At 44.3% G+C, this 15,054-nt stretch overlaps 1 protein-coding gene across 1 annotated transcript in view; it reads left to right on the top strand.

The window, feature by feature from the left end:
• Positions 1-15,054, top strand: part of LRRK1 (leucine rich repeat kinase 1) — a 103,262-nt gene that overhangs the window by 57,137 nt on the left and 31,071 nt on the right. Inside the window, exons 14-21 of the mRNA XM_067556095.1 lie at positions 3,189-3,318; positions 4,164-4,276; positions 5,538-5,752; positions 6,539-6,703; positions 7,681-7,853; positions 10,574-10,694; positions 11,008-11,167; positions 11,933-12,209. Of these exons, the coding sequence (XP_067412196.1) occupies positions 3,189-3,318; positions 4,164-4,276; positions 5,538-5,752; positions 6,539-6,703; positions 7,681-7,853; positions 10,574-10,694; positions 11,008-11,167; positions 11,933-12,209 (1,354 nt within the window). The remainder of the gene's footprint in view (positions 1-3,188; positions 3,319-4,163; positions 4,277-5,537; positions 5,753-6,538; positions 6,704-7,680; positions 7,854-10,573; positions 10,695-11,007; positions 11,168-11,932; positions 12,210-15,054) is intronic.

Genomic DNA, 15,054 nt, shown 5'->3' with positions numbered 1-15,054 from the left:
AAGCATAAGCCAAACTGCACCAGTCATCCCTATCCTGAGTTCATTCCCGCACGTCTTTTATATTCAGATGTAATAATGCCGTTTCAGCCTTTGCAGTGCTATGGAGTATGCCTCTAGGTCTGTCTCTTGCCATGTGCTCACCAAAGAAATGCCTGTTTAGGTAGCCTTTTATGAGGTATGTCCCAAATATCTCCATCTTTTCTTCTGTACTGCTTGCACTGTTGTGCCCATTCTAGGACTTTTTCATTATTTATTCTATCAATCTGTTTTACTTCGCATATTCTGTGCAGACACCTACATTGAAAGCTGTTCAGTTTGCAATGGACGGCAATGGACTTAGTATTTTTCTAGGACTATACTCCATATAAGGGGGACACTTAGAATGTTACTTCTAAAGATCTTAAATTTGGTGGTTTTGCTAAACCCGTTGGACTTCCCTACTGTATTAAATTTCATACATACATCACTTGTTTTCCTTATGTCTGGATTTTACATCAAATGCAATCACCAGTATCATGAATGGTGATACCCAGTTAAGTAAAGGTATTAAAGGTTTTCAAGGCTTCACCTTTCAAGTAGATAAAATCATTGATTAATTCTCATAACTTCCATCTTTGATTTATTGATAACAAGACCTATTTGCTTGGTAGAATTTGCAAGACCATCTGCCTTTTGTTGCATATCTTCAGCAGATTTATTTATAAGACAAATGTTGTCTGCAAAGTCGAAAGTCTCCAAGCTCACCATGTATCCATGCAATGCCTGATTCCATACTGAAAGTCTGTCACATAACAAAGTCCACAGCGACGCCATACGAGAGTGGGGGACAAGATACAATCTCTCCTGACATCAGGGCTAACATTAAACCAGTCCATTAGCTCCTGGTTTATCTTTTCTGCACGTTGAGCATTCTCATCCCATTTTTAATCATTTGAATGGTTTTGCTGGGGGCTACATAGTTTTGTATTATCTGCCACAGTGATTCCCTGTCTACATTATCCAATGCTTTTTTGGAAATCCACAAAATTCACGAATACAAACCGTTGCCATTTATTGTATTTCTCTACGATATTAATAAGGATGAAGATCTGGTCTACACAAGATTAATTTGGGTGAAGAGCAACTTCTTGTTCTCTAAGTTTGTTCTCTGTAGCATTGCTAAGTCTATTTAGGGTAATTGCACAGAAGACTTTTCCTGGAACTGGAAGAAGTATCATCTATTCCATTCTTCTGGGGTGTGTTTTCTCTCCTATGCTAAATTGAAGAGGCATAGCAGAATTTTCATGCTGTTCTCTCTATTTGCCTTAAACAGTACTGCTGTGAATTGATTTTTACCTGGTGGTTAATTCTCTTTAATTTTTCGATGGCTACTTTAATTCATCCACAGTAATTTTTTCACAGCAAACATCAGGCCCTGCCATCTTCTCTACATTATTAAAATAAAATGTTATTTCTGGTGTGTGTGTGGGGGGAGGGGTGTCACAGAAATGTTCTTCCATCTTTTCTTTTGCTTCTTTTCAAGAAGTCAGGGTTTTCCCTTATTTATCTTTTATTGGATCTTCCCTAATGTGGCTAAAATTTGCTGCAAGTTTTTTAGCAGTTTGATAGTGTTCTCAGGTCTCCTTTCATTGCTGTCATTTCTGATTCCACTGTCCATCTATTGATATATGCCCTTTTATCCTTCCTGGCTGATTTGTTTTTACCACTTTCTTTTTGGCTCTATTCCTCTTTTCATTCTTTACTTTCCTTTGTCGCAAGACACTAAGTAGATTTAGCTTAGCCTCTTTTCTTTCTGCAATAGCATCCCATGTAGCATTGCTAATCCACTTTTTCTGCCTAGCATTGCTAACCCTAAGGATGGACTCTGCTATGTTAGTTTAATATTTGCTGATGGATTCCCATGCCTTTCCTATGTCATAAAAGACTGTTTCCACCATATGGGAAAGCTTGTTTGAAAGCTGACATTCAAAATCATTCCTTATTTGTTCATCCTCAAATTTAAAGATGTTAATTTTTCGTGTGATTTTCTTTACTGGCACTTTCCTCAATTTCATTTCCATGGTGGCAATGCATAGTTGATGATCACTGCCTACACCTGCCCATTGTCTACATGAATGCCTTGAGGTGATGATCAGAACTTTATTCCTATACAAAAAGGTTCTATTTGATTTTTGCAATCAGGTGAGAACCACATTCTTTTATGATGGTTTACGAGGAAAGAGTGTCCCTCTAACAATAAGATGGTTCAGTTGACATAATGCAAGAAAGTGTGCACTGTTGTTGTTCTTAAGTGAGCCAGTTTCACCAATGTCCAGTATGTCTGTCCTGTCATGATTGTCTTGCCGCACTACAGCACTCATATCGTCCATAACAATGAAAATATCAGGGCGTGGGACTTCGTTGATGAGGCTCTGCAGAATGTTATAAAAAGTATCCATATCTTCATCATAGTCACATGTCAGGGCGTAGCATTGAATGGTGGTCGTTGTCATATAGCGTGTCTGAAATCTTGCTCATGTCATTCTGTCGTTCACTGGTTGCCAGTCTAAAATGGCTCATTGTGCAGCATCATTCAAGATCAAGGCAGCTTCTTCTCTTCCTCCGTCTGGATTCCCTGAGTAAATCCTGCTTTTGTTTTTGCCTGTGGTGAGGGCCTACATTGTAGTCACTGGCCGCTCAATCAATCCAGAAAGATCGATCTGACGGCGGCGACTTTGCCGCCATCAGTATAGACATGCCCCCCAGTGCTTGTGCTCCTTGTATGCAAGCTATGGGGCTGGATTGGGTGTAGGTGTCATTGCTTAGACCATGATGCATCTCAAAGGAGACGCTGACCAACCGCAAGGGAACACATGCTGCTCCACCAAGAAAGAAAAATTAAATGTCCTTCTAGACACATTCCCACCAATGACCTTGTCTTCCTCGGTACTCTGCACTGCTGGGGATTTGCACACAAGTCCAAACTCCAACAGTACTGTGATTGTAAAAGTCATAATCTGGGCCTGAATGCTTTATTACCATTGTTTCTGTTGGCGGTGACTTGCTTGGCACGTGTTGCTTCCTGGTAACTAATTCCATTACCTACTGACCTCACTGAAATGTTAAGACCAAGGGCTATTGGTCTAGAGCCTTGTGGAATGTTACGTTTGCTTTCATCGTTGTGTGTATTTTCTCTTGTGTTGTTTCAGGTTCCTTCTTGGAGTTCCCGGCATTCCTGAGTGATTCTCTGGAAGTCCTTTATCTAAATGACAATCAGCTAGACTCCATCCCCCAGTCCATTTGCCTTCTGAAAGGTTTAACAGAACTTTATTTAGGAAAGTAAGTACATGCTGTGAAAAGCCACATTGTTACTCTGCTACTTTGATAACCAACCTTCTCTCTTAAGCTACAGCTATGCTACAAGCTGGGGATTGATTCCAGCTCAAGTAGACAGGTTCATACTAGCTCTCATTGAGTTAGCATAGCAGCATAGACGCGGTAACATAGGTTAGCCACCCCAAGTACAGCCCCGCCCAGACCCCATGAGTGCATACTCAGTGTAGGTAGCCCTAGACACCGCTTGCCGCTGTCCATGCTACTGCATCTACGTTACTGTTTTTAGCACGCTAGTTTGATGAGAGCTGCGCAAGTATATCTGCTCAAGATGGGAATCACACCCCAATCTCCAAATGTAGACGTCGCCTTAGAGTCGAACTGCAGGGGCTGAGCGGGTTTGAAGTCAAAGGGAGCTGAAGGCACTCAGCACCTTATATGATGGAGCCCATTTGTATAATTAAGGTGGAGATTTTAATCTCTAAACTCTAGAATAAGGAAGGCGGTTCTAATGGTCTGAGCCCGGAACTGGAAGCTGGTGTGCCTGAATGCTAATCCTGACGCCTCCTCTGTCTCCTTCTATTGCCTTGAGCCTGAAACATTCTGCCCCAGTTTCCTCACCTATGATAATACTTACCTGCCTCACAAAGGTGCGGTGAGGATTAATTAAACTTTACAAAACACTTTGAAGATGCAAATCCCTCTGGAAGTGCTGAGTATTCTTATGAAAATGTTAATGGAAAAGAGAGGCAGATCTTTGTCAAGACAGAATTGTGTGATATGGGACCCCATAACAGCTGCTACATACTTACAAGGCCCTCTTGTTGGCTGATTTATTTATTTTCCAACAGTAATCCTGGTATCCGAGAACTCCCTCCAGAACTTGGACAGCTGGCTAATCTTTGGCAGCTGGATATTGAGGAACTAAATATCAGCAACGTTCCTGCAGAGATCAGAAAAGAGGGTAAGTCAGTATTCTGCACATATTTTAATAAATTCGTCTGTTTGAACAGATCATCAGAATCACTTCTTTTTAATCATCTTGGACAGGAAAGAACTGTATCTGCCAAAGCCCTTGTTCTTGTTAATAGGGAACTTCCCACACCATGCAAATTCAACACCACGTCCTCCCTTGGCCATAGATGCCACCACAAATTCATAGTGTCTCCTGGTCTCTCGAGTGGAAAGGGCGGGAACATGGGGAGAGGTCCCAGTCTCTCTCTGGTGGGAGGGAAGGGGAAGGGGGAAGAGATATGGACTGGTTCCAATCTCTTTGGTGGGAAGGGAGAGGGAGAGAGGCCTCAGCTGGTCTCCTTCACCCAGGGCAAGTCCTCGGAAATGGGGAAGAAGCAGCAATTGAAGCTGTCAGCCACCAGCATGGCCTGTAGTGGGAGCGACATCATTTCCTGGGGCTTCTGCTCCCAAGACACTGCAGACCTGGATCCCCACTTCCCAGAACTCTGTGCACCATCTCCTCATGCTGCCTTCTCCACCAATTCTGGTTCCAGGCCCTCCCCTCAGGACATTTCTGGTTGCACCCCTGTTCAGCCCTCAGTGCTAAACACCAACCATTGGTTCAGTTTAAGATAGATTTTTAGGTCAGAAGAATGACCGGTAAATGCAATGCTTTGCTGGCAATACATTATGCCAGAGAACTTTGTTGGAGGATTTCATAGGACTGCAAATAGTCGATAATATTTTGACAGCCCTTCTAACGTATTTTGCAATGCTGGCCCCAAACACTGCAGAGTAGCATTACTGCAAGCTGTAAAGTATTGGACCAAGTACAATAGCATAGTCTTTTTTTTTTTTTTTTAAAGAAACTCCTATAGAAACAAAGTTGTAAGGAATTATTTCTTCTAAAATAGAGGGCTGCGGTCTAAACCTTGTTTGAACTAGAAACATGAAAGTATAAGAAAGTACTGAGAATTTGCAATGCTACATTAGGATGTTATGTTCCCTCTGAGCTTCTGAGGAGTGAAAATGAAAGTACTCTTTTCTCCTTACGTTGACTCATGGACGCTTGCTGGGCTGACCTTTCTGTGGGATCAGATCTGGCGTTTCTTTCCTTTTGTTTATTCTGTGAGCCCTTTCAATCAGCAGAGAAACTGCAGTGCAAATACTTATTCTACTGGCAAGCCTGCTGCAGAAAATTTTTAACAGCCTTGCTGCACATTTTCACCAGGCTAATCACAGGATTGTACGTCCACCCTTTTTTCCAATAGGCCCTAAAACAATATTAGCATACTTACGGGCTCAGTTGCGCAAAGCAGAGAAATGCAAGCTGATGAAGATGATTATCATCGGTCCTCCACGGCAGGGCAAGTCAACGCTTATCGAGATCTTACAGACAGGGAAAGCTCCGCAGATGATGCATAGTGACACTACCATACGGACAACAAAATGGGAGCTTCAGAAGCCAGCTGGACTCAAAGCCAAGGTGAATAATGGTCAGAGATACTTCGCTGGTGTAGAATGTTTTGGGTCAGGAGGGATCTCTAGTGGGTTATGTAGTCTGCCCCTTAGAACAGTGCTAGATTGACGTCATTATCCCTAAGCCAGCCCGTGTAGACGGTGTTAATTTACTCTTGTGATTCACCACCCCGATGGCAGCTTGCTTCGTTCTCCAGTTGTCAGCATTCTTACACTGTAGTTAAAATGTTTTTCGTAGTACGGCCTCAGGCTCTTTCTTCTGGTTTGTTCTTCGTTTTGTGGTCTCTGCCCTCTTGAAAACATCCCTTTATTTATCACTAGTCATGTCTCATATCTTCCCTTTCTACTAAATGTGCCCACTTCTGACAACCTTTCAGCCTTTTCTTCTGGGCACGAAGGCCCAGATCCCCAAAGGGATTTAGGCTCTTAACTTCCATTGAAATCTAAGCAGGTTAGGCACCCTTTGATTTCACTGGGTGTGCGGTACCTAACTCACCTAGGCACTTTTGTTTGTGCTGGAGCATCCATAGCGTTACATAGAGATTTACCAGTAGCAACCGCACTACTATAGTCTTAGCAGCAAGTCATTTAGTTTTGATTTCCTGCTTGGAAATGGTGGCCACATTTAATAATTGCTGGTTGATCTTGATTTCGTTGAGGCACAGTTGCGACATGGATGCCGTTCTAGTGTCATATGTTAGCAGACACCCAGGCCTTGGTTTAGACTTCAACTATTATCTCCCTAGGACTTGCTCTAGCTGTTTGATTTAAACGCTTCTCTTTGTCTAAGTAGGTGGATTCGGTGGAATTCAACGTCTGGGATATCGGAGGCCCAGCAAGCATGTCCACAGTCAATCAGTGTTTCTTCACAGACAAAGCCTTGTATATAGTTGTGTGGAACCTGGCACTAGGGGAAGAGGCTGTTGCAAACCTTCAGTTCTGGTTGCTGAACATTGAGGTAAGAAGTCACGTTCGGTTGCGGGAATTCTTCTAGTAGCAACTCGGTACGTCAATGGGGATGCTTTAGATTCATTCTTATGAGCTCAGCTATCTGTGAATTGTATGTTGCTCGTGGCATATAAATTGTCACTGTACCATAGATAGGTCACTACATTGAATGGTTTCAATTCATCGTCTATACACATCAGAGAATGAGACAAAAGCTGATTTATAAATTCAGGCTAAGACAAAGCTGCAAATACTCATGATGGAATTAGTGCCTCTCCCCAGCTTGCTTTGGGGGGGGATTTCTAAGCAGTTTCTATCTTGTGCGGGTTAGTCCCACTTATTCCATTCTTCTGGCCCAGAGATGTTATGGTTTGAACACTTTTCGTTCAGATCTGTAGGTCTCCAGGGCGCTGCATGGCCAAATTCCATTCTGTTGCCTAAAGACTGGTCTGAGCTTCTGGGTTCAGATTCAGAGTTCAGTTGTGTTTGGATCTGGGGGTTGAGTTAATACCAGAACAGAGGGTATGGTTATACTGCAGTCATGGGGTGTGACTGCAGCTTGTGTGGACATATCCAAACTAGCTTTAATCTAGCTAGCTGGGGTACTAGAGGATTGTAACTGTTGTAGCACACATATAATTATCCAGCGTTCCCGGGGGGCTTGTAAAGCCCGTGCTGAACCACGTACTGCTGCCGCTTCGCTGCTCTGGTACCTGAGTTAGCTGGAGTAAAGGCAGCTCTGATATGTCTGCTTGACAGCAGATACCCATAATTGAAGTGTAGAGGTACCCAGAGAAAGGGGCTCTGAATTGCCCCCAAGTTCAAAGTTATTTGGATCCAGGAATTTGGTTCAGACTCTTCTCCACTTAAGTGGAAGCGATCCCATTGAGTTGGGTGAAACGTATTCTTTGACATCTGACCACTTCCATTCCATTCCATACATGATGTTGTCTGGGTGCAAATCAGGGTCAACATCTTCTCTTTCAGGCCAAGGCCCCGAATTCTGTCGTGTTAGTGGTCGGAACACACCTTGACCTTATCGAAACTAAATTTCGCGTTGAGAGGATAGCAACTCTTAGGGCATATGTCCTGGCTCTTTGTCGCTCTCCATCTGGATCAAGAGCTACTGGCTTTCCAGATATCACATTCAAGCACTTACAGTAAGTACAATATCCCTTATATTGCTGCATTTCAACCAATGAGTTATACTTTATGGCACATAAATGTAAGTTGCTTTTATAAATTTTGGTTTCCTTGGCAACAAAATAGATCTAAAAACTCACTTGTAGTTCACCTGTATTTTGGAATCTTTTTTCCTGGTATAATTAGAGAGAGGGAAGAACAACATGCTATGGTGGTCTGAACGTAGGTCTAGGAGGCAGGAACTCCTGAGTTCTATTCACAGCTGTGACCTTGGGCAAATCACTTATACTGCTCTCTTTGTACCGCATTTTCCCTCTAAGTAAAATAAGGATAAAGTTTATTAACTTCTATCCATTGAGCAATTAATGTCGCAAACATTTAGAGATAAAGAGGGCTACTGTTCAATGAAGTCTAATCATTATTACTGCCAATTAGCAATATATTGATGGGGTTTGAAATATTTGCAAGATAAATTCCGTATAATCTTACAACCCTGTTATTATTTATTAGTTGCATTACCATAGTATCTAGGATCCCCAGTCATGGACCAGGACGCCATTGTACTAGATGCTGTACAAATGCAGTACAAAGAGATGGTCCCTGCCTCAAAAGGCTTCCAGTCCACATCATTTTTTATTTGAGAAAGGCCAAAGAGTCTGTGACTTCTCATTTTATAAGCAGGTCATGGAGCTCAAACCAGCTCTCTCACCTCTGCCTCTAGAGAGAGTGCACTCGGGGAAGACGGCATCCTCGGCCTGGGAAACTGAATAGATGACTCACATGTCCCAGTATCCGAGCAGTGTGCTGATGCTGAGAAGTGTGGAGACAGCAGCAACTTGTCAGGCTGTCCCTGACCCCAGCAGCTGGAAATTCCCAATGCCTATGGTGGGAATAGTTGCGTGGGCCCAGTAGCTGATGTCAAGTTCCCCACGCCGGCAAATAGGGTAGACTGCTGCTCCGGCGGCTCACACTCTGCACCCACTGTCCAGGTGAAGATCTCCGCCAGGACCTTCTGCATCTGGGAAACCAACGCTACACGGAGCAGCCCAGCCTCTGTATGCTTCCCAACATCAGGAAAACCACCCGATGCTGGGTGGATGGCCCAGCTCCCACCCTTGCCGAGTGCTCACATTCACATTCAGAGAGACTCCTTTTCTCAGCATGTAACAGGCGTTGTATTTACAGCTAGGCCCAGGACACATCCTTGTGACTCCAGCTTTTACCTACCCAGGGCCTACCCTGTGTACAGTGCTGGCTGCACCAGCAGCAGTTCGCGGCGTGTAACGGTGCTGCCCTTTACCACGGTGCCGTCACTTCCCGCTCACTCTCATTGCACCCCTCACGGACCACTCTCTCCCTTCCCCCGATCCTGAACTCTTCATTAATATTCTTGCACAAACTCTCCCCAGCACCCTCGGCTCCCAGCAGCTCTCCGCCTCCAGAGTCCAGCCATCCTTTCCTCATTCACTTCCTCTCAGCTGGAGAGACTGTGACCCTTCTCCCTCCTTCCCCCAACCCCCGCCACCCCAAACAGTTTCATTCATTCGCCATCATTCACCTGGAGCCGGCAGGAACACGGCTCCTCCGAGCACTTCTCCGGGACAGCCAGGGGCCTGTTCGACGTTTCCATGTGTTGCAGAAAGCCTTTGTGCAGCTGAGACAAAAGCACTCTGATCAGCAATTCATTCAGTTCCCCGCTGCACGTTTTCCCCCATCCCCCTGCCCGCCACCGGTCAATGGCCAGGGTTTAAAATACAGGATACTCCTTTAAAACAAGTTTCTTCCCCTCCCCGCCCCCACACCATGTGTGGAATCGGTAAGAAAGAGTCTTTGTGAGGGGAGGCAGAAGAGGCGTGCTCCTGCGTGGCAAACCCGGAGGCCAGGAGTAGCATGATATAGACACCGGCATTTCCGAGCTGGGAGAGAGATGAAGAAAGCCGGCTTTTAGGGAGCAAGCAGAAAGAGGGGTCCAGCCAGCCGCACTTGGTGCCGGACCCAGGGCGGGGCAAAGGGGCCCCCGTTCCACCTCCCTCAAGCTGAGGCTGGCAGAACCAGTTGGACAAGAACGGTGTCCTGTGGACTGTCCTGCTGGCCGGGAAGTGCTGGCATGTGGCACCCTACAGCCACACTTCCTTGTACTTCCTGCCCATGAGCATTGCTTGTGCGGAGGGAGGAGAATGGGTGGTGGAGAGCTAGATGCGTTGGCTTTATGCCACCAGGGCATTCCCCTAAGGGAGGGCGCGTTGTGCCACAGAGCAGCATGCAGCGGATGGAGTAGGGAGGGCCAGGATCGGGTTCAATGTGTCTTTTTCTCAGATTTCTTAGTATTTTTCCCCAAAGCCAAGGCTCCTCGCCGAGAACACCCTGCTCCCACCCCACCCCCATTTATTCTAGCCTAGGGAATTAGACATTCCAAATTACAGATAAAGAAATAGTGGCTTTAAGGGTATGTCTGCACTGCAATTAGACACCCGCCTCTGGCCTGTGTCAGCTGACCTGGGCTGGGGCTGCAAAATTGCAATGTAGGCGTTCAGGCTTGGGCTGAAGCATGGGCTGTGGGCCCCTCCCTTCTCACAGGGTCCCAGACATCTACCCAGCAATTTTACCACAATTTTACCACAAGCCAGCGGACACTGGCCAGATGCGGGTGTTTAATTCCAGTGGAGACATATCCCAAAGGAAGAATCACAATCTATATTAAAGGCTCACCATCCTTCCCCCTGGTTTTCATTTGCAGCGAGCTATCGTGTAAGACCCTGGAAGGTCTCGATGGGCTCCGCCAGCTGATATTCCAAGTTACTAGCAACATGAAGGACGTAGGCAGCTCTATTTGCTCGCAGAAGCTTGCAGCGAGATTGGTGAGCATGTTTTTGGTTTTGGTTTTTTCTAATGAGAATCGTGGCGAACGTGGGTCATCTTTTGTTTTGTTTTAGGTAACAAGAGGTTTTTCAGGGTTTGGTTTGGTTTTTGGTTATAGTTATAGGAAATATGGACAGTGTATCAGCAGCCTTAAAAAAAAGAACACAAGCAAACAAAAACATTGTAGGTGATTTGATTTTTGGAAAACAAATGCATTCATAAACTTGCTTCTCAAATGTGTCTTCGAACCCAACTGCTGACTAGTGTGACAGTTTGGAGTTGGTGATGCTATTTTCCTTATGTGACTTACAGATACCAAGAAGTTACCTGAGTCTCCAAGAAGCCATCCTAGCAGAACAACAGAAAAGAAGTCAAAATGATGAGGTGCAGTATCTAACAGACAAACAAATAGAGCAGATCGTAGAGCAAACCCCTGGAAATGATATCAAAGACTATGAGGACTTGCAAGCTGGTATGTTCCTTGAGCACAGTCATTGCTTGGAAGTTAGCAGATGGGGTTGATTGGGATTTACAGATATTATGATAATAAAAATAGCTGCTGTACAGATAGTTACTGTAACTATTCTGAATCTGTGCAAATCTCTGTTCAGGTAACTAGTAACAATCGTGGGTAGAGGAATAAGTGTCCTAGGAAGTCTCCCAGGCCCTAAAATCTAGTCACTATCTATTGTCATTAAAAAGGGTGTTCCCCTCCAAGTGACAATCAGTCCAGAATATGCTGTATTGTGTGTGCTGCTAGTTTAAAGCCTCATCTCTTTGTCTGCACACGTGCTGTGATATTGTCTCAACCCATCCTGCAGAAGTGAATCTTGCTGTATTTTATTAAAACTGCCCTGAGTTTCAAGTATGAGGGACCAGTCCTGCAATCCTTACTCGGGCAGTACCCCCAGCAATGGGAATTCTGTATCCGTGAGAAATGACAGGGCAGAGAAATGAGTTAGGGCAGACTACCCGAAGAAGGGTTCTGTATAGCCTGAAAGCTTGTATCTTGCAGACAATAAAGCGGTGAGATGTATTTGTAGCTGTGTTGTATGAAATAAACTCTAGTTAGCCGCTGCCTCTACAGGTAAATGCTATTAGCTGGTTGTTGACGACATGCTGCCATGATGTTTCTGGGCTATTCCTTGTCTGCATAAAGCGATCAAGGCTTTCTTTTGATCTCTCTGGAGTATGGTTTCATAACATTGGTATCTTCCTATTCTGGTTTTTTTTACAGCCATCAGTTTTCTTATAGAAACAGGAACGCTGCTGCATTTCCCAGACACCAGCCACGGACTGAGAAACCTCTATTTCCTGGATCCAGTCTGGTTATCAGAATGTCTTCAGAGAATTTTTAATATTAAGAGCTCAAAGTCTGTTGTCAAGAATGGAGTCATCAAAACAGAGGATTTCAGGATGTTGTTAGTTGGAACAGGGTTCACTGAACAAACAGAAGAACAGTATTTCCAGTTTCTGGCTAAGTTTGAAATTGCACTACCAGTAGCCAATAACAGGTATGTTGGTAATGATCACTGGGGATGGCTAAGCCAGAGGGAGAGTGGTTATTTAGGCAGTGAATATTAGCCAGCCATGTCACTGTAGAAAGCTTACATAGTTGTTTGCAGAGTTCTTTTAGCCTCATGGGTCCCAGGATTTGAGAGAAACCAGGCAGGTGAGATAATATCCTTCTATTGAGCCAACTTCTGTTAGTGGAAGGTACAAGCTTCCAAGCTACACAGACCTGCAGACGAGCTCTGGGTAAAGCTCGTACCTTCCACCAACAGAAGTTGGTGCAAAAAGAGATACTACTTCACCCAGCTTGTCTCACTATAGTTAGCTGTCATAATGAAGATGGCCTCCCCATTCGAAAGTATCGGACTATGTAAGCTAGTCATAATAGAAGATGGCAAAGACAAAAGGTATGTCTGCACCAGATGTGTAATTTCCAGCTCGGATAGACGTATCTGTGCTGGCTTTCATTGAGCTAGCGCACTAAAAATAGCAGTGTGGCCGGAGCTGCATGGGCGGCCGGCCGGGCCTGTTGCCCTGAGTACAGTCCCATTTGAAACCCTAGGTACAGACCCGAGGCAGCTAGCCCTGCGCACTGCTACAGTGGCATTCTCAGTGTGCTAACTTCATTCCAAGCAAGCACAAGTATGTCTGCCTGAAGTGGAAATTACATCTCCTGCTCCTGTGCAGACATGATCAGAGTCCCACCGATGGCTGCCTTATAGGAAATATGCACCGTCTGATTCTAACAGATGATCCAGGCTCCAGAGTAATGCAAAAATCTTTACGATCCCACGAGCATTCCCCGGGGGAGAAACTGCTCCCAAATTTTGGTGATCACGTCACCCCTGAGAGCAAGAGTTAAATATCTCATCCCCAGTTCAGTGAGCACAGGAAAGCACGTCTTAAGTGACAAAGTTTCTTTCTTATTTATAAAGCTCATCACGAGATATGCATCCATGGTTGCATTAGGAATTTGACACGGAGACCGTGTTCACTTCAATGTGATTGAATCCCTTTCCCCATTCCCTTGTCCTCCCCTCCATTTTTCTTTCTGGTAGTCGATTGTCTGTTGTTGGGTTAATAGTTAAGTCGTAACCATATTGCCTTTTCGGTACAGCATTTGCCTGTCATTTCCTAGCTCTTCCGCTGTAGCACTGCCGCATCGTTCTAACCCCCTCAGGAATTGGGAAATGCTAGTACAAGTGCGGCATTCACAGTGCTATCATTAGAGCTGTCAGTTACCCAGTCCCAGTTGCCAGCAAATTTTCTCAAGCTTAACACAGATAAAGCCGTAATGTTTCTGCTTAGTCCCAAATGCCTTCCTGACTCCTTGTCACTATCTGCTGTTTTTCTCCAAGGCAATTACATTGTCCCTGCCTCAGTAGTAAGGAAACGGGTTGTTATTTTATACTTTACCCTGTCTATCTGGAGCCATCTAAGCCTCCTGGTTACAATACCTTTCCTACCATTGATGGACAGGTGCTAGAGCAGCTTGCATTAATTTTTGTGCCTGGCAGACCAAAGCAGTTACTTATGATTGGGCTGTTGCAATTATTGTCTAGATTGCCTGATAGGGCTTTCCACCTTCTGCAATTGGCAGAGAAAGCAGCTTCCAGTTTGCACACGAAGACGGGTGGACAGGGATACATTTCACAGCTTTTCAAGATTTGCATTAAATCTCCTTCTGTATTATAAGTGGTTCTGGTCCAGCAGACCTCATTGGCCTTCCTATTTCTTACATTCCTAGGCACTTTTTTAGATATGCCGAGGTAAATTTATTGGCTGTCACAAGGTGTGTCCACTAGTTTTATGGAGCAAGAGCTTTTAGTTCGATACGCTCTGCATCCCTGGAATTCACTATGCCTAAGATGCATGGAGCTCAGCATTGTCTTGGTTGTTAAATTACGGCTGTTTTCAGTTTACAAACTGAAGAAATTTCTGTCATGGTTTAAAATTCCAAATGTGTTTTGTAGGGTGATTATCATACCTTAGATGTACGATATATAAAAATAGGTCCTTAAAATAGTCTGTCTAGTGATGCGTGGCTTTCTGAATTGATTATTCTAATACTGACCTTCACCGGGCACTATAGGTTTACTTACGTAAGAGAAATTGTGTTCTAGAGGCTAGAGCATGATACGTTGATCCAAGATTACTTTGTTCTTTTCCCACCTCTGCCACTGACCTCCTGCTAAATTGGTTAAGTCCCTTAATCTTTTTCCTCACTGTACCTTTCCAGGGTATAATACTATAGAGTGTACAATTCTGCAAAGGGGTTCTATAGAAGTGCACTTTGTTTGTCTGTTTGTTACATTAGCCCCGTGGAGCTAGATTTTTAGAAAAATCTTCTCACTATGAAGCCATAATTTTGCTCCCACATTCAAAGCATAAGAAGAACATGTGCAATGCACACATGATCAAATTTAGCCAGCTGCTTAGCTACTTGATTGTGACTACCAATCCGATAGTTTGATAACTAAATCTTGGCATTCACATGCACCGTTCTGCACGCACAATTGACTTTGAGTACAAAATTCAAGGCTGGGCTGAGAGCTGTGGCCATTAATGTATTTGTTACAGCAGTACCTCTCTGGCTTGAGAAGTATTGCTAGTAGGTATCAAAAGGCGTAAGCCCATTTTAAAGGAGACTTGCACACAATTTGCTTCTTTGAGGACCCCATCACTGAAAACTGTCATTTACCTAATAATAACTTCTGCATGATTTTCTCAGATCAGCAACCTCTCATTTTGCTTTTCAAAACGGGCGTGTTCTCCCACCTTAGCTTAGCTTAACTATATATTTACAATAGCGTTGTGGAAACCAAAAGCTTTCTGTGCTATGGTGAC

The sequence above is a fragment of the Emydura macquarii genome, unplaced genomic scaffold (genome assembly GCF_026122565.2).
Source record: "Emydura macquarii macquarii isolate MOO-44397 ecotype Brisbane River unplaced genomic scaffold, CSIRO-AGI_Emac_v2 contig_1644, whole genome shotgun sequence".
In the NCBI taxonomy this organism is placed as follows: domain Eukaryota; kingdom Metazoa; phylum Chordata; order Testudines; family Chelidae; genus Emydura; species Emydura macquarii.
The sequence above is the reverse complement of the archived record's forward strand: the minus strand, read 5'-3'. Positions and strand labels throughout refer to the sequence as shown.